The sequence below is a fragment of the Labeo rohita genome, unplaced genomic scaffold (genome assembly GCF_022985175.1).
Source record: "Labeo rohita strain BAU-BD-2019 unplaced genomic scaffold, IGBB_LRoh.1.0 scaffold_528, whole genome shotgun sequence".
In the NCBI taxonomy this organism is placed as follows: domain Eukaryota; kingdom Metazoa; phylum Chordata; class Actinopteri; order Cypriniformes; family Cyprinidae; genus Labeo; species Labeo rohita.
Window position 1 is genome coordinate 15253 of NW_026129450.1, and position 26415 is coordinate 41667.

Below are 26415 nucleotides of genomic sequence, written 5' to 3' on the forward strand. Positions count from 1 at the left end.
ATTTTCACATCCTGTTACGTTGTTGGCGTGCTGGTCTGAAAACGAGGTGTGTTCAGGCACATTGTTGGTGTTTTGCTTTTTTGAGGCAACTGAAATAGACTGCACCACTGACCAACTGAAACCTGCTCAAGTCAATGACGCAATATGATTTTCTTGTTATTTAAAGAGCGTGTTAGTAATATGCGCCTATAGGCAGGTGCACAGTGCACATACACTCTACTTATTACACACACAGGGACACACAGCAGCACAAAACATGCCAAATATTAAAAATGAAAGGATTACAGTGTGAAAGATCATTATTGTGTACATAAAAAATGCTTACATGTCATAATGGATAGTCAGTTGCTTTCTTATGTGAGCTATTTTTTTGGTTTCACTTTTGCTTTCAAAAACAATCACATTCAGCAAGGAGGGGAGATGAAAAGGGGGTGCACAGTAACTCATTTAAGGGGACTCTGCCTGTGAATGCCCTACCGTGGCACCGGCCCTGCTCTTTGTAGAAGCGTTCAGTCTTTGTTCTAGCAAATTCTGCCGTGTAAATAGTGAATCCGCCATAGCACGAGCAAAACTGGCTCTTAAAGGGAATGGGAGGTGAGACTCTGATTAGTTTAATGCACACCCATGACTCATTAAGAGAATAGGGACAACCCTTTTAGACCATGCGCTGGGCTCGCCGACCGCTTTTCCCGTTCTTAAAATAGCAAAAGTGGATTTGGACAATGTGCTTAGATCGTTAAAATAGGGCTCAATGTCTTTAAAAACTCTTTAAAAAAAGAGTGTCAAACTCCAGTCCTGGAGGGCCGCAGCCCTGCAGAGTTTAGATGCAACCCTAATTAAACACACCTGATCCAACTAATTAAGTCCTTTAGGCTTAATTGAAAACTGCATAGTATGTGTGTTGGAGCAAGGTTGGAAAACCCTGCAGGGCTGCGGCCCTTCAGGAACTGAGTTTGACACCCCTGATTTAAAATCCAATCTTTGAAGTCAGGTTAGTGCCATCTAGTGGGAGTAAAAAAGGAAAAAAATCTGCAATTCCATGGTTTAGCCACTAGATTCCTGTATAGCTCTATATAAAAAACTTTTAAATTCTCTAGTATTTTTTTTAGACTTAAAGACTTATTTCTACTAAAGTTGTGGATTAGGATATATATTTAGACATTCTCAAAGACAACTATTTGTAAAGATTTAGATTTTTAATTTTTAATTTTTTTGCATTAATGTTACTACAGTCAAACCTGAACACAGAGAAAGACATTTTGTTACACATAACACAAATAAAAAAAATGTAACAAAAATTAACAGGAATGCTTTATTAGAGATTAATCGATCTGATTTCAACAACATATCTGAGTCTTCTGGCTCAATTTTGCCGTTTTGTAACAGCCACACCAGTTCATTTGTGTGTATATAATAGTGTGTTGTGTGTGTGTCTGTGAGAGAGTGTAAATGTGTGTGTGTGTGTTTGAGTGTGTGTGTCTGTTTTGCACTCTTGATATTTTAGTGTCACCCCTTCATTGCTGTGCACCTTTTTTCTGCATTGTGAATAATTTGTATTGATTGTAAATTGTGATTGTACACAAAAAATTCTCTGTATTTTATTATTTTTGCATATTTCCCATTCATTTTCAATGGCAAACAACACAAATGTGACTTTTTTTTTTTATGAGCCACAATTTCCACAAAAAGTCCAAAATTTTTTTTTTTTTTTTTTGTGGCCACATAGCGACTGCCATAAAAGTAACTGAGTTTCATGCCATTCCGATGAAGTAGCAATTTTTAGAAATTCAAAACTTTTTTTTCTGGTCTAAAATGACCAAACAATACCAGAGGGTTAAGAATCTACCATGTAAACAGAGATTTTTGATGACATTAATCTGGCTAAAGTGGTGTTGCATGGGGACATGATGATGTAAAATGCGAACATGAAAGGAATATTTTAAAAGCAACTCATGTAAACACCTTCATCAGAATATTGTCTTAATCAGAATAAGGTAAATAATTAGATTACTGAAGTCCATGTAAATGTAGCCAGTGATTCTCCACATGGTTTTACTCTCACCTTTATTGACATTGGTTGAAAACGGTTTTCAATGGTTTTCTAAAACTGGTCTGGCTTAACAAGTTTAAGTTCTTAGAAAAACTTCTCCATTTCAGAATCCTATAAGAATGCAGAATTGAAAAGAGTTTCAGAAATTCTGTCCAAGACACAGTTCAGTGGAAAAACATCTGCATCATCATTATTCATGGTTAGTAAATACTAGTTCATAAGATACTGACATGTCATGTCAAGAATTTTTATTTTTATTTTTTTAACAATAAATAAAAAAAACAAAACTCATTGTTCAACAAAAGCAACTGTTCAAAATTTTATGATCATTAATTTGTCTCTGCTTATAGCTTCATAATACAAATAACATTTGAGCACTTAGATCCTCATGTTAAGAGTGAAACTACTTCAGATCTTTTTTTTTTTTGTCCTGCAGCTGTGAATCGGTGAAGGACGATGGCGTCTGTTGAAGATCTGCTCCTGAACTCACTGAAGGAACTTGGAGAAGATCATCTTAAGGAGTTTCAGTGGCACTTAACAAAAGATCATGACTGTATACCAAAGTCTGAAATGGAGAATGCAAATAGATACAAAACAGTAGATAAGATGGTGGCGTGTTTTGGACAAGAAGAAGCTGTGAAGATCACAGTCAGCATGCTGAGGAAGATGAACCAGAATGAACTGGCTGAACAGCTGGAGAACAAACACAAGCAAGGTAATGTTTAATTCACTGCGACTGGTATGTGACTGACATAAACGTTCCTCTTTGCTGATGTCATAGTGTGATTTATGTTTCTCAGTGAGTATTTCTCTCTTTCTCACAGCTCAGACTGAGAGCAATACGAACACATCTGTCCCTGTTGGAGCTGATTCACATCAGATCTGGAGTAAGTAACAATCACTGTCTGTCAATGGAAATGAGAAAAATATAACTGCAGCAACAATTACAGGGATACATTTGAAAATACGTTTTAAAATACGTTTTAAAATGCTCTCTATCCCACACTAGCTTTATCCACATTTAAACGTCTGAAAATGTTAAATTTGCCTTACTGCAGATGTGTAAAGCCTCATAAAAGCTCACTGAGACAATATAGACAGAAGAGTCATATGAAGATTGCATGCATTCATTTGGCAGGATCATTTTATTTACGGAAATCGGCAAGATCACACTCATGATTTTATGTGTAATCTAAAACACATATGCCCTCATGTTCTGTTTAATGTTTTTTTAATCGTATTTATTTGTTTTTAATTATAGAGCTGCAAAACTTCTTGAAAACTCACATAATCAACATGAAGAAGAAAGCAAAATATATTTTTGAGGGCAGCAATGAAAATGACACAGATCTCGAGGCTGTTTACACAGAACTGTTCATCACAGAGGGAGATATGGAAGATGTCAATCAGGAACATGAGATTCTGAAGATTGATGATGCTCTAAAGACCCAGAAATCACAGGACAAACCAATCAAATGTGAAGATATATTTAATGAACTGAGGAAAAAGAATGAGGAGAAGATTGTGCTGACCAAGGGAGTTGCTGGTATTGGAAAAACTGTTTCTGTGAATAAATTCATCCTGGACTGGGCAGAAGGAAAAAACAGTCAGGACATAGACTGTGTGTTTCTGCTGCTATTCAGAGAGATCAACATGATTAAAAACAGAGAGATCAGTTTCCATGAGTTTCTGCTGGAGTTTTATCCTGAATTGAAGGACCTGGAGAAATCAAAGTTATATACGGAATCTAAACTTGCATTTATATTTGATGGACTTGATGAGAGTCGTCTGCCTCTGAATTTTAAAAGTAAGTCACTGAACAGTGTTGAGAAAAAATCATCTGTAGATGTTCTGTTCACGAGTCTGGTCAAAGGGAATCTGCTTCCATCAGCTCTGGTCTGGGTGACCTCACGACCAGCAGCAGCCAATCAGATTCCTCATCGATGTGTAGGTTTGTTTACTGAGGTGCGAGGATTCACTGACCAACAGAAGGAGCAGTACTTCAGAAAGAGAATCAGAGATAAGACTATGGCCGACAGAACCATCTTACACATCAAGACGTCTCGTAGTCTCTACATCATGTGCCACATTCCTGTGTTCTGCTGGATCACAGCCACAGTTCTTCAGCATATTCTCATCCGGAGCAGTGAAGAGAACATCAGCACAACACTCACTGAAATGTACATCCACTTCTTACTGATACAGATGAACATGAAGAACCAGAAGTACGATGAAGAAGAAGAAAAACAACGTACAAAGCTTTTACATTCAAATAGAAAAACGATTCTGAAATTAGCCAAGCTAGCATTTGAACAGCTGAAGAAGGAAAACATTGTGTTTTATGAGAAAGATCTGAAAGCATGTGGTATTAATGTGAGTAAAGGCACTGAGTTCACTGGAATGATCGCTGAGATCTTTAAGAAGGAAGATGGACTTTATAAGACAAAGGTTTTCAGCTTTGTGCATCTGAGTGTTCAAGAGTTTCTCGCTGCAGTGCATGTGTTCATCTGTTACATGAACAAGAACATGCGAGAGCTTTGGTTTTTCTTTGAGTATTCACGAACTACAGCCAGACAAAAGCTTCAGCTCTTTTTTAGAAATGTCAAATTTCATGAGTTAGTAAAGAGTGCCACTAATAAAGCAATGCAGAGTAAGAGAGGACATCTGGATCTGTTCTTACGGTTTCTGATGGGAATTTCACTGGAGTCCAGTCAGAACCTGCTTGAAGGCCTGATCACACAAACTCAAGACACCACAGAGAGCATCAGACAAACAACTGAATACATTAAACAATTACAAAACAATAATATCACAGATGAAGCTTCAGTCAACCTATTCTACTGCTTACTTGAGCTCAAAGATCATTCATTATATGAGGAAATCCAGAGTTACCTCAGTTCAGATAAACATCCAGGAAGAGAACTCTCATCTTCAATGTGCACAGTGCTGACCTCAGTACTGCTCATGTCAGAGAAGGTGCTGGATGAGTTCAACCCAAAGACATTCACGTCATCACCAGCAGACTACAACAGACTCATTCCAGCTTTGAGATGCTGCAGAAAAGCCCTGTGAGTAATATCACTGACTGCTGTTCAATTAAAAGTTTTGTTCCTCATCACTAAACAATTAAAAGTCAAAATACTATGTGAAATAATTTGCTATCCTGATTATTAAGGGTACAAAAAGTTATTGCAGAAACATTGAACATCAGAAAATATACTGGCTAAACATTCTGTTTTGGCAGATTTGATGGCTGTGGTCTATCGCTAGTATGAACGATTTGAGAACAAATGCAGATGAATTATTAGCTTAACCCTGAGGCATTTTTTAGGCCTTAGAGTTGCTGTGACATTTGTGTTTACTTAAGTTACTTGTGACATTTTAAGGGATAAAGTGGTAACACTTTATAATAAGTATACAGTAATAAATTATTTACAAATTATTTGCAAACTATAGTTAATCATTAGTTTAGAAACTGTCATTAAGTGCTTAAAACCAACCTTTATTGGTCATTGTCACGTGCAGTGCTTGTCAAAGGAGTGCATAACGAAGGCGTGATAAAAACCCCTGGAGGCTAGTGGAGTGCAAACACAGGAGGGATAGGAGGTACGCCTCCAGGGCGGAACAGGGAGCTCAGGGAGCCAAGGCGGAGCATACAGTACGGGGTGCCATGACAGATCAGGGAGCCATGGCCAAGTATATAGTCCAGGCAGCCATGGTGGGTCAGGGAGTTCGGGAAGCCATGGCCAAGTACATAATCCAGGCAGCCATGGTGGGTCAGGGAGTTCAGGGAGCCATGGCCAAGTACATAATCCAGGCCATATGGACTGTGTGCTTGGCCATGGCTCCCCAAGCTCCCTGACCTGCCATGGCCACATGGACTGTGGGCTCGGCCATGGCGGGTCAGATAGCTTCATGGCATTTTCTTTTTATTTGCCTCTGTATAATGCATTTAAAGTTGCGTTCATAAGCACAGCGCTGCTTTGTTTACAGCGGTAATCAAGGAAACGCTGTATCATTATTCAATAAGCGCCACCTGCTTGCAAAGACAGAATTCTGTCCGTCTGCTATTTTTCCCTAAAGAATCATTTCATTTGTAATAAAATAATAATGATAAAATAATTTCATTTAACAAACAAATAATGTTTGAACTTTATATTAGGCTAGTAGGTTTTGCTGTGAAATCGAAATTCAAATCGAGAATTGTACAATTTAACTGGTATGTAAAATTTCATATAAACTTATTAAAATAAAAAATAACATGGGTCAAAACAGTGATAACAGTGATAACAGCAATGTGCCAGTAGAAAAAATCCTTAGCATTGAGCCCTGACATTAATTACAGTGCCAATCAATGATGAACTCTCTATTCGTTCATCGTTATCCAGATTATAAACTATATAACCTATATATAATCTGATAAATTCACATTAATATGGCTGTTTGTTTTGTTCTCTTCATAGGCTCTCTGGGTGTCAACTCACTGCTCAGTCCTGTGAAAGTTTGTCTTCAGCTCTACAGTCCAACACTGTCCTGAAAGAGCTGGACCTGAGTAACAATGATCTGCAGGATTCTGGAGTGAAGCTTCTTTCTGAAGGACTAAAGAGTCCAAACTGTCAGCTGGAGATACTGAGGTAAATGGTTTTCCATAAAATAATTAACAACATGCTACCATAATAAATGGGCATTGAATTTTGTCAACAAATGTTTAATCTGCTCTCAATGCAATGCCAGAACAAAACACAAAAACATTCCCAGATAGCATCTGGATGTGGGCCACCTTTGGCAAAAAAATTGGCACAATTGACAATGTGTGGTCCACATTATGTTTCGGCAAATTTCAGCAAAGATATGGCAATAGTAAACACTGGCTAATGTGGCAGTGAGCCCAAAGTGGCCCACATATAAAATGACAAATATTGCCCAAATAATTCATAACAATTTGGCCACTTTTGGCAAATATACGGCACAGTCAGCTTTGGCTAATCAATATGTAAGCCTAACTTGTCCTACATTTGACATGGCAAATATTCCCCATGTATCATAAAATAAATGAAGGTCACTTCTGGTTTGGATGTAGCACTTGACACTGGCTAATTGAAATGTACATTTGAAATAGTAAATATAGCCTAAATATTTTAATAAAATTGGGCTATTTTTAGTAGGATGCAACAAAGTTAACTGATGCAGGCTGATCTGGATATGAGTCTTAAGAAGGATACATAACCAGCCATTTATTTTTTTAAACATGCTTTTAACGGCAGTTTTTTATATGTGTACTGTGCAGCAACAACAACAAAAAAAAGCATTTAGGTTCAAACTTGTTAAGAATTGTTTTTGAAGTCAGACATTTGAATTTGAATTGCTGCTTGTGCAAAACTTGGGTCGGGATGATTTTACCAAGTAGGTCACATTTCTGGATCAGCATATTTGAACATTTAGGGAGGACTATTTTAAATTTCCCTTCATAATAAATTTGAGTATTGCTGATGCATAACTCACTTAAGACTTACTGTGGCCTGATTATATATATTTATGCTTTATTTGGTTTATTATTAGCTAAAATGTGGCTGTGCAGTGGCCTGCTTGTGGAGCACTGCAAAAATGCCACCATTTCATGCAGCATGTGGGCCACATGAGGAATGTGGAGAAGACCAGGGTTAGAATTAGTGTTGTGTTCGAGTCGAGTCCGAGTCTTTAACCAATCGAGTCCGAGACGAGTCCGAGTCCAAAATGGGCCGAGTAGGACTCAAGTCCGAGTCCCAAAGGGCCGAGTCTGAGTCGAGTCCGAGTCCAAGGAAACACTCTTGTTTGTCAGTATCTTAACATTGTTTTTGATTTTTGATTTCACAGCATCTCAAAATTAGTGTCCATACTCTGCTTTGCAAACTTAAAGTCATGTAACAGAAGTTTTAGAATGTGAAAAATTATAGGGCGGGACATGACTTTATTCATCAATGTAGTAAATGTATAAATTCAAGGTTGGAGGTAAATGAGTAGGTATCTTGGTGAATGTGACCTTAAGAGCAGAAAATGTACCTCTTTTATTTCTGATTGTGGCTGTGTGTGTTCTGTTTTTTATATTACTTTTTTCTTGAATGAAAATGAGGCTGTGAGGGATAACCCTAGTCTTTACAATGACACACACTGTGTATAAAGCCCTACATATACTTTCCATAAGTCACAGCCAACCCACACCTGTTTTATTTTTGAATGCATTTATAGTTACATTAATTACAATAAATTACATTATATAAGGAATAATTGATGATGGGCCATTTAATTATTAGAAAATCATGCACACCCAAGGTGGTTTTGGACCCATAAAAACTTGTTGCAAAGAAGTTAGAAAAATTATTTTTCTTTCAAGCTAGAAACTGCCACCATGTTTAAATAATAATAATTTCAATACAATAAAAACCAACCAACTAATGTAAGTAAAACATTCTCAAGCTCAAGGCAAATAAACACTCCAAGTATTACTTGCAAGCAAAAGTATTAATAAATATATTAATCAAAAATACAAACGAAATAATATTTTTTAAAAACAGAATCTTTTTAAAATAGAATTTTAGTTTATTTTTTTGTTTTTTAGGTAGGTCTATATAAAGGCTACTACAGAAATAGACTACAGACATTTCATAAGGAAATGTTAAAAAAAACACTGTGAAATCTTCACTGTATACATTAAAGATAATTCTTATTACAGTTAATAAGTGATTCAGTCAAGAACAGTGAGTGATTTTCTCTTTATCTTTTGTAGTTTGATTATCGTTTGATGCGGTCAGCGGCTGCAGGTTTACGCTGCTGTTGCTTTAAGATCTGACGCACAGATCAAATATTTTGATGCATCAGTATTTCTCCCAACTGTTCAGGTTTACTTAAGAAAAAACTGACTTCATTTACGTGAATCATCTCCAAGAGGAGCATGTGTGTAGCACTAACAGAACCTATTAAAAGCGAAAGACAACTCGGCATTCGCACACTGACTGAGAGGCGCATTCTGTGAGTGCGCTTTGAGTGTGTGCGCACATAAAGCATTTGGCTTTCAAGTAGCCTACTGGACAAGACTTAAAAACATATGCAAATACTAAATATCACTTTCGTGATAATGCATCAAGTCAGTGACATTCCCGTCAACTGTCTCTGGATGGACTCGGACGGATTCGGGATATTTTCCGAAAGGATCGAGTCCAAGGCAAGTCTGAGTAAAACTGCATTTGAGTCCATGACAAGTTCGAGTCGCCTAAAAATTGTACTCCAGACTGGACTCGAGTCCGAGTACGAGTCTGAGTACCCCAACTCTAGTTAGAATAAGAATCAGCTGTGGCCCACAATAGGTTTATTCATTTGTTTATTTGGTTGGCTTACATGCGGCAATGCTAAGGCTTACTTGAGGCCCAAATCTGGCAAACAGGGCCGGACTGCCCAAATGCTATTATTCCACATGATATGTAGTCCGGAACAAGGTATTGGATCTGGGCCAGAATTAAAATCAGCATTGCCCAGATCGGGCCAGTTCTTGTTTATTTATTTATTTTTTATGTCTGCCATGCAGCCTTCCTAAGGCTTGCTTGTGGCCCAAATCTGGCAAACAGGAGTGGTACACCCAAATGTATGTGGGCTGGAGCAAGGTGTTGGATCAGAGCTAAAACAAACGTGGCCCAGACTTGGGCCAGTTCTGCTTTATTTGGTTTATTCATGGCTGACATTGCCTTCCTTTGGCTTGCATGTGGCCCAAATCTGGCAAACAGGAGTGGACCACCCAAGTGCCATCATTCCACACAGTGTGTGAGCCAGATAAAAGTGTCAGGTGTGGGCCTGATCAGGGCCTCAGAAATTTTATCAAATTTTATCTGGGTTTACAGGCATATTTTTCATGTTTATACAGTTCCACAGATGTGGATTGCATTGAGGCAAGGCATGTATATAGCACATTTCATAGACAATGGTAATTCAAAGTGCTTTACATATAAAAGGAATTAAAATAATCATAAAAAATCATCAAAGCAATAAAAACAAGGAATTAAAAAATTGCAAAATTATTTAAAAATGCATTTAAATAAATTAAATAAGAATAAAATTGATTATACATAAAATACAGTGCAATTCAGTGCAAAATTATCTGCCAATGGGGTAAAAAAAATAATCTTAATTCAAAGGCTAAACAAGATTATTTTTCTTGCCCCATTGACAGATAATTTAGCTTGTTGTAAGTTAAAAACTAACAAATTTTGGATATTTTCCCAGAAAACAAGACATAATATCTTAAGTCATTTTACTTGTCAAGTAAACGCATCCTGATTCAAGAATTTTTAGATGTTTATTTTAGAAAACAAGACAAAATACTAAGGAAGAAAATCATTTTTTGCAGTGTGTCTGCAATGTATTTAGGTCTAGGCCATTGAGTGATTTATAAATGAGTAAAAGTACTTTAAAATCATTTCTAAATATAACTAAAAGCCAGTTAGGGAGCTGAGGACTGGTGTGATATGCTCAGATTTTCTGGTTCTAGTCAGAATCCTAGCAGCAGTGTTCTGGATGAGCTGCAGCTGTCTAATGGTATTCTTGGGAAGGCCGGCGAGGAGACCATTACAATAGCCCACCCTGCTTGTGATAAAGGCATGAACAAATTTCTCCAAGTCTTGGAAACAAAGATTTTTCAATGTTTTTGAGATGATAGTATGCTCATTTAGTCACTGCTTTGACAGGACTACTGAAACTAAGGTCTGACTCCAGATTAATTTAATTCAAGTTTATTTATATAGCGCTTTTAACAATACATATTGTTGCAAAGCAACTTTACAGTGAATTAAAGTTTTTACATATATTTTAGTAGTAGCTTACTAGTGGTGACTATGTCAGGTTGGTGTACATATGGCAGAGATGTGTGGTAAAGATCAATTAATGACATAATCAAACAGACAAAGAACACTATAAATTAGTAGCAAAATTCGGTAGTGCTGTATGTTGTTTTAGGGTTGGCATCATCTGAAGTCCTCTGTGGAGTTGGCATCATCTCTTCTTAAGTGTTCTGAATCCAGACTGAAGCTTGTGAATTCCTAGTTACCATAGGATGTTAGTTCATGGCAGAAACAGAGAACAAATAGGAACATAATTAGCGTAGCTGCTGTTCAAACCAAGCAAAGAAAGATTTATTCAACCAGAGCTAAAAGATTAATAATGTGCATTTGATCAGATATAACTGCAGTAAAAGTTTATGAGATGCGTGAATGCTTGGCTAAAAAGATGAGTCTTTATTCTAGATTTAAACAGAGAGAGTGTGTCTGAATCCTAAACGTTTTCAGGAAAGTTATTCCAGAGTTTGGGAGCCAAATGTGAAAAAGCTCTACCTCCTTTAGTGGACTTTGCTATCCTAGGAACTACCAAAAGTCCAGAGTTTTGCAACCATAGGGAGCATGATGGATTGTAACATGGTAGAAGACTAGTTAGGTACACAGGAGCTAATTTGTTAAGTGCCTTATAGGTAAGAAGTACTATTTTGTAACTGATGCGGAACCTAATAGGTACAGTAGCCAGTGCAGAGACTTTAAAATTGGGGAAATATGATCATATTTTCTTGACCTGGTAAGGACTCTAGCAGCTGCATTTTGGACTATCTGTAGCTTGTTTATTGAAGATGCAGAACAACCACCTAGTAGTGCATTACAATAGTCCAGTCTAGAGGTCATGAATGCATGAACTAGCTTTTCTGCATCAGAAACAGGTAACATGTTTCATAGCTTGGCAGTGTTTCTAAGATGTAAGAATGCTGTTTTTGTAACATGAGAAATATGATTTTTTTTTTTTTTTTTAAAGTTGCTGTCTAATATAACACCCAGACTTTTGACTGTAGTGGAAGTAACAGTACATCCGTCTAGTTGTAGATTGTAAGACAAGAGATTCTGTATATTGTTTTTTGGTCCAATAAGTAAAACCTGCAGTTTTTGTTTTGGTGCTGATGTATTAGACACTGTAGAATCTACATTGGTTATTGTATTTCTGATGTTATCTATTTTATCACTGAAGAAATTCATAAAGTCATTACTATTAAACTGTAAAGGAATATTTAGATCGGGTGGCGTCTGGTTATTTGTTAATCTAGCCACTGTGCTAAATAAAAATCTTGGATTGTTTTGGTTGTTTTCTGTGAGTTTGTGGATATGTTCGGCCCTGGCAGCTTTTAAAGCCTGTCTATATCTGGACATACTGTTTTTCCATGCAATTCTAAAAACTTTCAAGTTAGTTTTTCTCCATTTGCGCTCAAGATTACAAGTTTCTTTCTTGAGAGAATGGGTTACACTGTTGTACCATGGCGCAGTATGTTTTTCAATTTTTTCAATTTGATGGGGGCAACAACTTCTAACGTATTGGATAGTGGACATAAGATAGTGCCCATGTTGCTAGTCATTTTGTCTAGATGGACAAAATGGTAGGATGGTAGGATCTAGGATGTAATAATGGGTACACAGAGCAGTTGAGATAAATCAGGCAGGCTATTTGTGAATCTATCTTTGGTGGCTGGAACAATAAATAGTTATGCCCAGACAATAACGCGGAGCCAAATAGTTAATATCAGTAATACACAGCATGCATGATACAAGGAAATGGTCAGAAACATCATCGCTTTGAGGTACGATATCTATATCAGTAAGATCAATTCCATGCGATATAATTAAATCTAGCGTATGATTAAAACGATGAGTGGGCCCGGTGACATTTTTCTTGACTCCAAAAGAGTTTATTAGGTCAATAAACGCAAGTCCTAACGCATCATTTGTATTATCAATGTGAATGTTAAAATCTCTGACAATTTTATCAAAATTAACCAATAGTTCTGAAAGGAATTCTGCAAATTCTTTTAGGAAATCGTATATGGCCCTGGCGGTCTATACACAGTAGCTAAAACAAGAGAGAGATTTGTTTTGCGTATCTGACTGTACTGTATGGTGTTTGTTTCGTTTTGTAAGCTGTGCTTTTGATTTATTTAAAAGGTGACATCTAGTGGCGAAACATTTTATTGCACTATTCTTTAGAACGTAACCGGATGTTTAAATAGTAATAGAAGAAGAGACTGTGATCGGCATCCAGAGACGCGTTGTTGTTTGCTTTCAGTCCTTGTGATAGAAACGACCGTAAGTTATTCATTTTATTTTGAAAACATCTGCAATACTTCTTTTGTGTTAGATTGATTAAAGAGGGTCAGTATTTACATGTTTAAAGCTTGACGTTCGGTTCTGAAATCCGCTAACGAGCTGTGTAATCGTTTTCATATAGATGCACGTCATTAATGTGCTTCGATTGTTTATTTAGCTGATTGAATATGTCAGTTGATGTTTACAAATGTGGAAGATGTATATTATTTGTGATATTTTGTAATCATTTTGTAATTTCTACCTTTGTATTTTTCCTTTTAGTTTTACAAGTGAATCAAGTAAAGTGTGCATCACATGCATCAAGAAGAAAGTGTGATGGTGCTTTATTTCCGTTAACTATCTGTCAAAGCTTTGGTTCGGAGCACCACTGCCAGGGGAGAATACTGACAGAGTAACATTACACAAAAGTATTTCAAATGAATTAAACTTGTATCCTGTTTTCTGAGTAACAATGAGACTATCACTATACATTGTTGCAACACCACCGCCACGACCACTCTGACGGGGCTCATGCTTATAACAGTAGTTTGGTGGAGTAGACCCATTTAGACCAATATAATCATTAGGTTTTTTGCCAGGTTTCAGTTAAGCAGGGTACATCAAAACTGACTGCTGATGGCAGTGTGATGACCTTCCAGAAAGCCAGGGAATCACAGTCGACGCGTGTTTAATATACTCCATTATTTATTAGAAATAGTTTGTTAATACAGCATTATGACGAGACTCAACATGGCTCCCCACACGGTCTCAAAACTGTGTCCCTTTCCCCAAAGGCCACACCCCTCCCCCGTGACCAACCGACTAAAAACGCCAATACAACGGGTACAACCCCCTCATTAACCAATCAGAGAGAACAATACAACACATAAAACATACAAATGCACAAACATAAAACATTATCTCACAGGCTCATACACTCTGGCCCCTAATTGGCCTAAAGGGGCAATTATTAAATGTTCATTCAAGAGCCTGAGAAATTTCCATAATTTTATAAAAGTTCATAGACAGAGATTTAAGGCCAATCTTGGATCATAAGTTGTCCATTAAGAGACACAGCTTAGTGATAGGTCTTTCCACAGTACCATTCTTTGTTTTGACTTGAACTCAATGAACAATCCCTTTCTTATCTGGATAGATATTCACAATTCGTCCCATAAGCCATGAATTTCGTGGCGCTGTATCATCAATGATCAGTACTATATCTCCTTGCTTGAGGTTCTTCTTTATTACATTCCACTTCTGTCTTTCTTGCATAAGTGGAGGGTACTCCTTAGTCCACCATTTCCAAAAAAGATTAGCCATGTATTGTATCTGTCTCCATCTCCTTTTAACATAAATGTCATTTTCATTAAAAACACCAGGGGGCAGAGAAACTTGACCTTTTAGTAACAGAAGATGGTTAGGAGTTAAGGCTTCAGGATCTTTAACATTCAGAGACTACTGTAATAGGTCGGTCATCGAGAATGATCTCACAGAGTAATGTTATCAGACCCTCATCATCCAAAGTCTGTTGTCCGATGGTTGAGTAAAGCGTCCTTTTTATAAGACGAATGAGTCTTTCCCATGCACCGCCATGATGGGAGCCATATGTAGGATTAAACGTCCATTTGATACCAGCATCTAGCATTGCATTCTGGATACAACTTCAGATTCCATGCAGTCATCCTCTTCAGACGATCCCAAGATGAGAACTTTTCAATAAAACCAGTGAGAGGATCCTCATTCTGTATAACAGTCGAAGTGAATGTGACAACAGTTTTCTTGAGTTCAGGATCGTTGTCCTCCATAGTATATGATTCATGATTAGAATTTGGCCAGTTTGTTTCAGGCTCTCTCAGAAAATCTGGACCTTTAAACCATCGTTCTCTGCTAAGAAAAGCTTTAGCTGTTACTCTTCGCGAAGCATCATCTGCAGGATTCAGAGTTGTCTGCACATATTTCCATTGGGATTTTTGTGAGATCTCGTATGATGCTCACTCGATTTGTCACATAGGTCTGAAACCTTCTGTTGTCATTGTAAATATACTTAAGTACAGAAGTACTATCGGTCCAGAAAAATTAGTGTTGTATTGGCAACTCAAATTCTTGTTTCAGCATTTGGTCCATACGGACTGCAAGAACAGCGGCAGCAAGTTCCAACCTTGGAATAGTGATGGTTCTGAGAGGAGCAACCCTTGCCTTGCCCATCACAAGTGCTGTATGAATGCATCCTTCCTCGTTAATGAGCCTAAGATAGCTGGCTGTACCATAACCAACCTCACTAGCATCACAACAGTAATGCAGCTGTGCACTTGAAGGTTCTTCAAACCCTTGAGGTTTAAAGATGTCTATCAATGCAAGCAAGTGTCATTTGGTCAGTACTTGTCTATTGAATATCTAAGGATTGTGCTAAAAGGTGCTTCACACATTCTATTTATCATTATTTACAGGCCTCCAAAATATTCTCCAGCCTTTGTTGAACAGTTCACAGAACTGTTATCAATGATTTCCTCAGAGTTTGACTGTTTTGCTATTGCAGGGGATTTTAATATTCGCATAGAATATAAAACCACAAAAGAAATAATAACCGTTTTAAACACTTTTGACCTGATTCAGCATGTGCATGGACCCACACACAATCGTGGACACACGATTTACTCATTAGTAAGGGTCTAAACATTTCATCCATTGTCATTTAGGGCGTAGCACTATCTGATCACTCCAGTATATTCTTTTATATATTGATCTCTGCTAGCACTGAATCTAGATCCGTCTCTGTTAGAAAGAGATGCATTAACGAAAACACTAGTGTTCTATTTATGAAGGCTATATCTTCAATGCCAAGAATTTCTGCAGACTCTGTTGCTCTTCTCCTGGAGTCCTTTAACTCAAAAATTAAGAATGTCATTGATGACATTGCACCAGTGAACCATCTCACTCTTTTTGCTACTGTTGAGAGACTAACAAATCCCCCAAGTCAGATTCCCAGTGAAATGCTCTCCGACAGCAAATGCAATGATTTTGCTTCCTTCTTTTTTCGAGAAGATCAATAATATCAGAAAGATGATTAGCACATCCTTAAGTTATGCAGAGGTCACACAAATTCGACCGCAATTTCAAAAAGAAGTCACTATGTCTGTTTTTGAAGCAATTGATAGCAAAACTTTGGAAGAAATAGTACAGCACCTTAAATCCTCAACCTGCAACCTTGACCTTTTTTCAAAAGTGTGTTTAACTGTTTAGAAGCAGATCTCTTAGAACCTCACTTCTTTCTGGGACTTTTCCAAACTCCCTGAAAACTGCAGTTGTTAAGCCTCTTCTGAAAAAGAGCAATCTTGATAACACCACATTGAGCAACTATAGGCCAATATCTAATCTTCCTGTTATAGGCAAGATTATTGAGAAGGTAGTTTTCAACTACTTAACAACTACTTAAACTCAAATGGATACCTGGACAATTTTCAATTTGGTTTCCAACCACATCACAGTACAGAGACAGCGCTCGTTAAGATAATAAATGATATTCGCTTAAATTCTGATTCTGGCAAAATATCAGTGCTGGTACCACTAGATTAGTGCTGCGTTTGACACTGTCAATCATAACATTCTTCTAGAAAGACTGGAAAACTGGGTTGGGCTTTCTGGGATGGCTCTCAATTGGTTCAGGTCATACTTAGAAGGGAGAGGTTATTATGTGAGTATAGGAGAGCATAAGTCTAAGTGGACGTCCATGACATCCGGAGTCCCTCAAGGCTAAATTCTAGCACCACTCTTGTTTAGCCTGTATATGCTCCCACGAAGTCAAATAACGAGATAGAACCAAATTGCCTATCACAGCTATGCTGATGATACCCAGATTTACCTAGCCTTATCACCAAATGACTACAGCCCCATTGATTCCCTCTGCCAATGCATTGATGAAATTAACAGTCGGATGTGCCAGAACTTCCTTCAGTTAAACAAGGAGAAAACTGAAGTCATTGCATTTGGAAGCAAAAAGGAAGTTCTTAAGGTGAATACATACCTTGACTCTAGGGGTCAAACAGCTAAAAATCAAGTCAGCAATCTTGGTGTGATTCTGGAGTCAGACCTTAGTTTCAAAGCAGTAACTAAATCAGCATACTATCATCTCAAAAACATTGCAAGAATTAGATGTTTTGTTTCCAGTCAAGACTTGGAGAAACTTGTTCATGCCTTTATCACAAGCAGGGTGGATTATTGTAATAGTCTCCTCACTGGCCTTCCCAAGAAGACCATTAGACAGCTGCCAGGATTCTGACTAGAACCAGAAAATCTGAGCATATCACACCAGTCCTCGTTTATAAATCACTCAATGGCCTAGGACCTAAATACTTTGCAGATATGCTCACTGAATATAAACCTAACAGACCACTCAGATCATTAGGATCGAGTCAGTTAGAAATACCAAGGGTTTACACAAAACAAGGGGAATCTGCTTTTAGCTATTATGCTGCCCGCAGTTGGAATCAGCTTCCAGAAGAGATCAAATGTGCTAAAACATTATCTACATTTAAATCTAGACTCAAAACTCATCTGTTTAGCTGTGCATTTACTGAATGAGCACTGTGCTACGTCCGAACTGATTGTTGTATGTATAATCCTTTTCTATTTTTTAAATGTCTTAAATTTATTTTAAATCAATTTTTAAATAATTTTAAAAGCTTTAAATGTTTTTTTTGTCTTATTGTTGTGATTATTGTTTTTATGATTATTCTACTGCCTTTTTTGTGAATTATTGTTTTTATTATTGTTCTACTTCCTTTTTTATGTAAAGCACTTTGAATTACCTTTGTGTATGAAATGTGCTATATAAATAAACTTGCCTTGCCTTGTTTACATCCCAGACCTGTGAGATAGCGATTGTGACCGCCATGAGGAAATAAGGAAACTATCGCTCCCTAAAAGCACACGATCGGAGATGCGTCTTGAAAAAGACACTCTCAACGATCGTGTATGCTGTAGGAAATTGCTCTTTTAGGCTGGATTCCCCAGGGGAGGACCGCAGCACTCATCTGAACGCAGCAGGGTGATCTCTCCGCTGAATGCAAAGAAAGGATGTTCCACACAGCCGAGAAACTCCCACAGCGATGAAATTTTTCTTTCTTCTTTGTAGAAGCAGCTCACAAAGCGTTCGGCTCCAAAGCAAAAAATCTGAATGAGTGGATGCACGCCGCCATCTTATATACCCGTGTGTATGGGGGAGTGGCTTGGCATGCAAATTCCACCAATGTTCATTGGCCTGTTTTCTTAAGCTCAGAGGTGATTGGGCTCCCAAGTGAGACCCCAAATACATCAGTATTGACGTATGGTCATAGTGTACGACTGAAGGGGAACTTCTTTTCTTCCATCTCAAATTTTTCTAACTGTCCAGTCATAATAGCAGGTGACTTTAAAACAATTCTAGATTCAACAATAGATAGATCTAACAGTTCAGGCAATAAACATATTTGGAAATCTGCAAAAACCATAAAACAGTTCATGAGTGATTTCGGTCTCGGCGATAGTTGGTGTTTACAGCATCATAACGTTAAAGAATAGTCATTCTTCTCACCAGTCCATCACTCATATTCCCGCATTGACTTTTTTCTCACCAGTAATTCTATCATGTCTAATATTTCTGAATCAAAGATTCATCCAATAGTTATTAGTGATCATGCCCTAGTAACATTAAAATGGAATATAATTAGTCCACATAAACCAATTACTTGATGGCGATTTAACACATCGCTTCTGAAAGATCATGACTTTGACAGTTATTTTAACCCTTTCACTGGTGAAATTCTATCTGACCCCTCAGAATGAGTTATTGTTAGGCGACCGTTATTTTAGAACGTTCACTTTATTGTTTCCATGGCAACGTGTCATGATTGACACCTCAGCCACCACAGCGCTGTATGACAGACGTATCGCTTTTATTTTGTTTTTCCTTTTTTATTCAAAATATTCACACACTTGTTTACCATGTCTTCAACTATCTGATATTCCGATTCACGAATACGTGTAATAGAGTGTATTTTGCCGTTTTAAAACCTTTATAAATGATCTGGATCGTGATCTATAACGTGAGATGGCCGCCGCCATGTTTGTTCGCGCTGCCGTTCAGAGAGTCCTGTCAGCCGGATTTACAGCACGTAAATTCACCAGTTTCTCCCGAAATACATGCAAGTAAGTAGCTGGTGAAGTGGGAAAGGAATGAAGTGAATTATATCATTACTTACATTATGTGTATCTGATATGAATCAAACACGTCGGCACATTATACTTGAATGGATTGTTATTGCTGTTTCCATAGACATCCGTGTGTATTTTACAAACTCTAAATGTATTGTTTTACTAGTACTTATGTGTATTTAAATTCCTGAAACCTAAAATAAATGTTAAGTCGTTGAAAACACTGCACAATTGTGATTTTATGACAAGCGCAACAAGCGTCTCTCTGTGGCTCAGCACCAGCCAACGCACGAAAACACAGTTTGAATTTGGCAGTTGCGTGAGGTCACCGAACGTTCTAAATCCCATATGTGGGACCGTACTCCCAGGGGCACAGAAAATAGAATCCCATATGTGGGACCGTACCGCTCAAAGGGTTAAAAGAGAGTGGGCATGCTTTCTAGAGATGAATGACTCCCCGGAATCATCTCCATCCCTTTTGTGGGAAGAAGGGAAAGCTGTATTAAGAGGAAAAATCTGCGGACTACTACTCCCATCATCCATCCAATCAAGTCAGAGCTGCTCATCCTAAGTCAAGTCCAGTTACAGCTGTTATTCCTGAGTCAAGTAAAGTTACAGCTGTCGTTCCAGAGTCAAGCAGAGTCAAAGCTGTCGTTCCTGATTCAAGCAACGTCAAAGCAGCTGTTCCTGAGCCAAGTACAGTCAAAACTGTGGTTCTAGTGTCAAGAAAAGTCCGAACGGATTTTCCTGAGTCAAGTCAAGCCACAGCTGGTCTAAGTGAACCATGTCACGTCACTGTCGGTCTTCATGAACCGAGTCCAGCCACAGCTGATCTTCACAAGCTACACTACCATTCAAAAGTTTGGGGTCAGTAAGACTTGTAATAGTCTTTAAAGTAGTCTCTTATGCTCATCAAGGCTGCATTTATTTGATTAAAAATATAGAAAAAAAAACAGTAATATTGCAAAATGTTTTTACAATATAAAATAATGTTTTTTATTTTAACATACTTTAAAATATAATTTATTCCTGTGATGAAAAGCTGAATTTTTATCAGCTGTTACTCCAGTCTTAAGTGTCACATGACCCTTCAGAAATCATTCTAATATGCGGATTTATTATTAGAATGATCAATGTTGGATAATATCAACAGTTGTGCTGCCAAATATTTTTTGGAACCTGTAATTTTTTTTCAGGATTCTTTCATGAATAACAAGTTTAAAAAGTACAGTGTTTATTCAAAATATAAATATTTTATAACAATGCAAGTTATTTATTATTAACTTTTAATAAACTTTTAATTATTAACTTAATACAACCTTGGTGAATAAAAGTATTAATTTCTTAAAAAAAAAAAAAAAAAAAAAAAAAAACAATAAAAATGTACTGACCCCAAACTTTTGAACGGTAGTGTAAGTCAAGCCATAGTCGATCTTCACGAGTCAAGTCAAGTCACCGCTAGTCTTCACGAGCCAGGTCAAGTCACTACTGATCTCCATGAGTCAAGTCAAGTTATTGCTGATCTTCACAAGCCAAGCCAAGTCCCTGCTGATCTTCACAAGCCAAGCCAAGTCCCTGCTGATCTTCACAAGCCAAGTCAAGTCGCTGCTGATCTCCACGAACCAGGTCAGGTCACAGCTGGTCTTCACAAACCAAGTCAAGCCACAGCTGATCTCCATGAGCCTAGTCAAGTCACAGTTGAGCTTCATTAACCAAGTCAAGCGATTGCTGTTGTTCCAGAGTCAAGCCATGTCCCGTCTGACCACCCAGAGTCAGGTCACATCCCGTCTGACACCCCAAGGTCTCGGCCTGTCATGATGGCCAGTGTGCTGGACCCACCACTAGTGTCAGTGCGGGCTGCAAACATCTCAGTGGCATCCACGCCTTCAAGTCCAACCATTAAAGAGGTCCTGCCACCCGCTGCAGCTCTTCCCTTAATGGCGGTTGCCATTTGGTGTGTGTGGGCTTGCACACTGTGCTCCTGAGGTCACGTCTGATCACAAGTCTGCTCCAGAGGTCTCGTTTGATGACAAGTCTGCTCCAGAGGTCTCGTCTGTTCACAAGTCTGCCCCAGAGGTGTCGTCTGTTCACAAGTCTGCCCCAGAGGTCTCGCCTGTTCACAAGTCTGCTCCTGAGGTTCCGTCTGATCACAAGTCTGCTCCAGCAGTCTCGTTTGATCACAAGTCTGCTCCTGAGGTCACGTCTGATCACAAGTCTGCTCCAGAGGTCACGTCTGATCACAAGTCTGCTCCAGAGGTCTCGTTTGATCACAAGTCTGCCTCCTGCTCTGTCCTTGAGGGCTCCTGTGCCTCCTGCTCTGCCCTGGAGGGCTCCTGCACCTCCTGCTCCGCCCTGGAGGGCTCATGCGCCTCCTGCTCCGCCCCACCGCTCCCCTGGACTGTTGGTGGGTTGGAGCGTCTGGAAGCCGCTCTTTGGTGGGGGGCTCTGTCATGAATCTGGTCGGTGACCTCCGGTCCGCTCACCACCAGAGGTTGCTCTCACTCTGTCTTACCACACCGACTGTTGTATTGCACCCCGGACTACTACTCCCATCATCCATTGCGCTGATTGCGTTCACACCTGTGGCCAATCAGGCACCCTATTTAAGCCCCGGACTTTCCCTCTGTGTTTATGGAGTATTGTGGTTATCATTGTGGTTTATTGTATTGTTGTTTCGCGTTGTTTCCTTAGTTCACGTGTTCCAGAGTTCCTAGTTCCCTGTGTTTAGCTTTCTCGCCTGGCCTTCTGGACTCTAGCTTGTTTGTACAGATTATCCCTCTGCTTCTCGTTATGGATTATGTTCGCCACTGATTGACCCACGCCTGCTACATGGACTATCCCCACGTCTTGCCTTGGTTATACCCGTTTGCTATTGTTCTGACCCTGCCTGTTTTCACCATGTCTCTGTCTTGTCCTTTGAATAAAAGCTTGCATTTGGATCCGCTCGCCTCTCGCCTCTCGCCTCACTCCCCATGTTACACATAAATACTCTTGAAGCCCCTTTAACAGAACATGAAATTTTTAATGCCATTAATCTCATGCTGAGTAAAAAAGCACCAGGTCCAGATGGATTCCCTGCTGAGTTCTACAAACACTTTTGGTCCATCTTATCACCACTTTTTATCCGAATGATAAATGAATCAAAACAAAAATCAAAACTCCCACATACTATGAATACAGCTACAATTTCACTCCTTCTCAAACTCAATAAAGACCCAACAGTACGGTCAAGCTATCGTCCAGTTTCCCTAATCAATGTAGACATTAAAATCATCGCTAAAGCACTAGCCCATAGAATGGAAAAAGTCACACCATCTATAATCCATCCCGACCAAACTGGTTTCATTAAAAACAGACTTGCATCTAATAACACACGCAGACCTTTTAACTAAATGTACTATTCATCAAATAAAAAAGCAAAAACCATCATAGTCACCCTCGATGCAGAAAAAGCCTTCGATAAGGTCAACTGGAAATTCTTGTTTTCCACATTAGAGAGGTTTGGTTTTGGGGAGTCATTCATTAACTGGATCAAAATTCTGTATAAATCACCTTCAGCCACTGTTATCACCAATGGAGTAACATGACGTAGCTTCACACTGCACCGGGGGACTAGACAAGGATGCCCACTCTCCCCTTCACTATTCACCATCTTCATTGACCCATTAGCAGCAGCTATCCGTTAAAACAGCCACATTAAAGGAGTTCAAACGTTAAATATACACCACAAAATAAGCCTTTACACTGATGATATATTATTATATTTACATGACCCCCAATCATTATTACATGAAACGATTAAACTCATTTATTCATTCTCAAAAATTTCTGAATACTCAATCAACTGGAGTAAATCTGCCATACTCCCACTACCTGCTTCGATGTGACATCCCAGAAACCACAAATTTCTCTGTGCACCAATTATATCACATATCTAGGTATTAATGTCTCCCCCAGGCTGTCAGAGTTGTTTGGATTCAACTACACTCCGTTACTCAAAACAATAGAAGATGAAGTTCATCGCTGGATGAACTTACCACTTTCTATTATGGGCAGAATATCAGTAATTAAAATGACTATACTCCCTAAAATAAACTATTTATTTACAATGATTCCAACACAACCCACCCTTACTTGGTTTAAATCATTAGATTCAATCATTACCGAACTCTACTGGAAAAACAAGACCCCAAGAATTAAATTGACTACCTTGCAGAAACCAAAAACACTGGAAGCACCACATTTCAATCACTACTTTTTGGCCACCCAGCCAAAATATACACAAATGGATTTACCCTAACCCATCAGAAAACACATGGCTAGATGTTGAACAAACAATTTGTAAGGACATTAACACTTCAGAATTACCTTTCTTTAATCGGACAATCAAAAAGCATTACTGTTTTAAAATGCTGACAATAGCAGTAACTCTGACAGCCTGGTGGAAATTTCACCAAATTATTAATTTATGCACATGGGCAGAAAAGGGCATCACACAACTTCAGCATATCCTTTTTAAAGCACTTAATTTATGACTTTGAAAACCTAACCTAATTTGTGACCTAATAACGTTAATAAGTTGTCAACAAAACATTATCTAACTTTTTACATATGAGTTAATTAAACACGTTAGTTACCGTGCCAATCAATGATGAACTCGCTATTTGTTTATAGTCTATTAATGTATTAACTACAGTTTATTAACTACTAATGAACTATAATAGTTTTGAAATAGTTTAAAAGTGCTTTGTTCTTGTATTCTTATTATAAAGTGTTATTCAGTCCAAACATGCACTCCAGATTATAAACAATATAACCAATCTGATAAATTCACATTAATATGGCTGTTTGTTTTGTTCTCTTCACAGGCTCTCTATGTGTAATCTCACTGCTCAGTCCTGTGAGAGTTTGTCTTCAGCTCTACAGTCCTCAAACTCTGTCCTGAGAGAACTGGACCTGAGTAACAATGACCTGCAGGATTCTGGAATGAAGCTTCTTTCTGATGGACTGAAGAGTCCAAACTCTAAACTGGAGATGTTGAGGTTTGAGTTTGAAATACTTGATTATTTATTTATTATTGAAAAAAAAAAAAAATCACACTCTTTGTTCTTGTTTAGATTTTTCACATGTAATCTCACTGCTCAGTCTTGTGGGAGTTTGTCGTCAGTTTTAAAATCCTCAAACTCTGTCCTGAGAGAACTGGACCTGAGTAACAATGACCTACAGGATTCTGGAGTGAAGCTTCTTTCTGATGGACTGAAGAGTCCAAACTCTAAACTGGAGATGTTGAGGTTTGAGTTTGAAATACTTGATTATTTATTTATTATTGAAAAAAAAAAAATCACACTCTTTGTTCTTGTTTAGATTTTTCACATGTAATCTCACTGCTCAGTCTTGTGGGAGTTTGTCGTCAGTTTTAAAATCCTCAGACTCTGTCCTGAGAGAACTGGACCTGAGTAACAATGACCTGCAGGATTCTGGAGTGAAGCTTCTTTCTGATGGACTGAAGAGTCCAAACTCTAAGCTGGAGATGTTGAGGTTTGAGTTTGAAATACTTGATTATTTATTTATTATTGAAAAAAAAAAAAAAAAAAAAAAAAATCACACTCTTTGTTCTTGCTCAGATTTTTCACATGTAATCTCACTGCTCAGTCTTGTGGGAGTTTGTCGTCAGTTTTAAAATCCTCAAACTCTGTCCTGAGAGAACTGGACCTGAGTAACAATGACCTGCAGGATTCTGGAGTGAAGCTTCTTTCTGATGGACTGAAGAGTCCAAACTCTAAGCTGGAGATGTTGAGGTTTGAGTTTGAAATACTTGATTATTTATTTATTAATGAAAAAAAAAAATCACACTCTTTGTTCTTGTTTAGATTTTTCACATGTAATCTCACTGCTCAGTCTTGTGGGAGTTTGTCGTCAGTTTTAAAATCCTCAAACTCTGTCCTGAGAGAACTGGACCTGAGTAATTCTTATTATAAGAATTTTATCAACAAATTTTTAATCTGCTCTCATTGCAATGCCAGAACAAGAGACAAAAACATTCCCAGATAGCATCCGGATGTGGGCCACCATTGGCAAAAATATGGCACAATCAACAAAGGCTAATCAGGGTGTAAACCACATGTGGTCCGGTATATTAAAGTGTATTTGGGTCAGTTTTGGCAAAGATATGGCACATTAAACACTGGCTAATGCGGCTGTGAGCCTAAAATGGCCCAAATATAAAATGACAAATACTGGCCAAATAATAATTTATAACAATTTGGGCCACTTTTAGAAAATATATGGCACAGTCAGCTTTGGCTAATCAGTATGTAAGCCTAACTTGTCCCACATTTGACATGGCAAATATTCCCCATATATCATAAAACAGATGAAGGCCACTTCTGGTTTGGATGTAGCACTTGATACTGGCTAACTGAAATGTACATTTGAAATAGTAAATATGGCCTAAATATTTTAATAGAATTTGGCTACTTTTAGTATAATGCAACACCGTTAACTGATCAGGCTGATCTGGATATGAGTCTTAAGGATACATAACCAGCTATTTATTTTTTGAAACATGCTTTTAATGGCTGTTTTTTATATGTATACTGTGATGAAAAAAAAGCACTATAACAGGGCTCCAGACTGTGAGCAAAAATATTAATTTGCGAGTGAAGTTTTTGCTGAGGTTGGCACCAGCAACTATACATTATTTACACTTAAAATTTTTCAAGTAACGCCTTTTTCCTGATTGTTCTGCGATCACATCTTTTGTATGTTCACATATTAAACTGACACAATTCGCATCACGTTTTGTGTAAAAAAAAAAAAGACTTTCAAACAGTCCTCATCTCTGCCAAACAGCTGCGTTGACAGCACACATGCTTAGATGCAGCTCCAGATGTGCAGCTTGAGAGAGATTGAAAATGACAGAGGCGTGTCAGTTGTGTGGATACTGGCAATATCGTTAACATTTCTCATTAATAATTGATACTATGGCTTCTTGTTATCAAGATCTTAGTCTATATGCTACAGTGATGTATTGCTGCC

The 26415-nt window shown here is 38.1% G+C and overlaps 1 protein-coding gene across 1 annotated transcript; it reads left to right on the top strand.

The window, feature by feature from the left end:
• The first annotated feature begins 2151 nt into the window (after nucleotides 1-2151).
• LOC127161020 (NACHT, LRR and PYD domains-containing protein 12-like) lies at nucleotides 2152-25428 on the top strand. The gene is made up of 10 exons (XM_051103669.1): nucleotides 2152-2249; nucleotides 2487-2765; nucleotides 2875-2937; nucleotides 3312-5118; nucleotides 6514-6684; nucleotides 24246-24419; nucleotides 24495-24668; nucleotides 24742-24915; nucleotides 25002-25175; nucleotides 25401-25428. The coding sequence occupies exons 2-10, from the start codon at nucleotides 2507-2509 to the stop codon at nucleotides 25426-25428; spliced, it is 3024 nt and encodes a 1007-aa protein (XP_050959626.1). The 5' UTR covers nucleotides 2152-2249; nucleotides 2487-2506.
• The last annotated feature ends 987 nt before the right edge of the window (nucleotides 25429-26415 follow it).

Excerpts from the sequence above, each read along its gene's own strand:
- LOC127161020 (XM_051103669.1), top strand. The coding sequence starts at position 2,507 with ATGGCGTCTGTTGAAGATCTGCTCCTGAACTCACTGAAGGAACTTGGA. Across the intron at positions 5,119-6,513 it reads AGATGCTGCAGAAAAGCCCT|GCTCTCTGGGTGTCAACTCA; the intron begins GTGAGTAATATC and ends TTCTCTTCATAG. Across the intron at positions 24,916-25,001 it reads TCTAAGCTGGAGATGTTGAG|ATTTTTCACATGTAATCTCA; the intron begins GTTTGAGTTTGA and ends GTTCTTGCTCAG.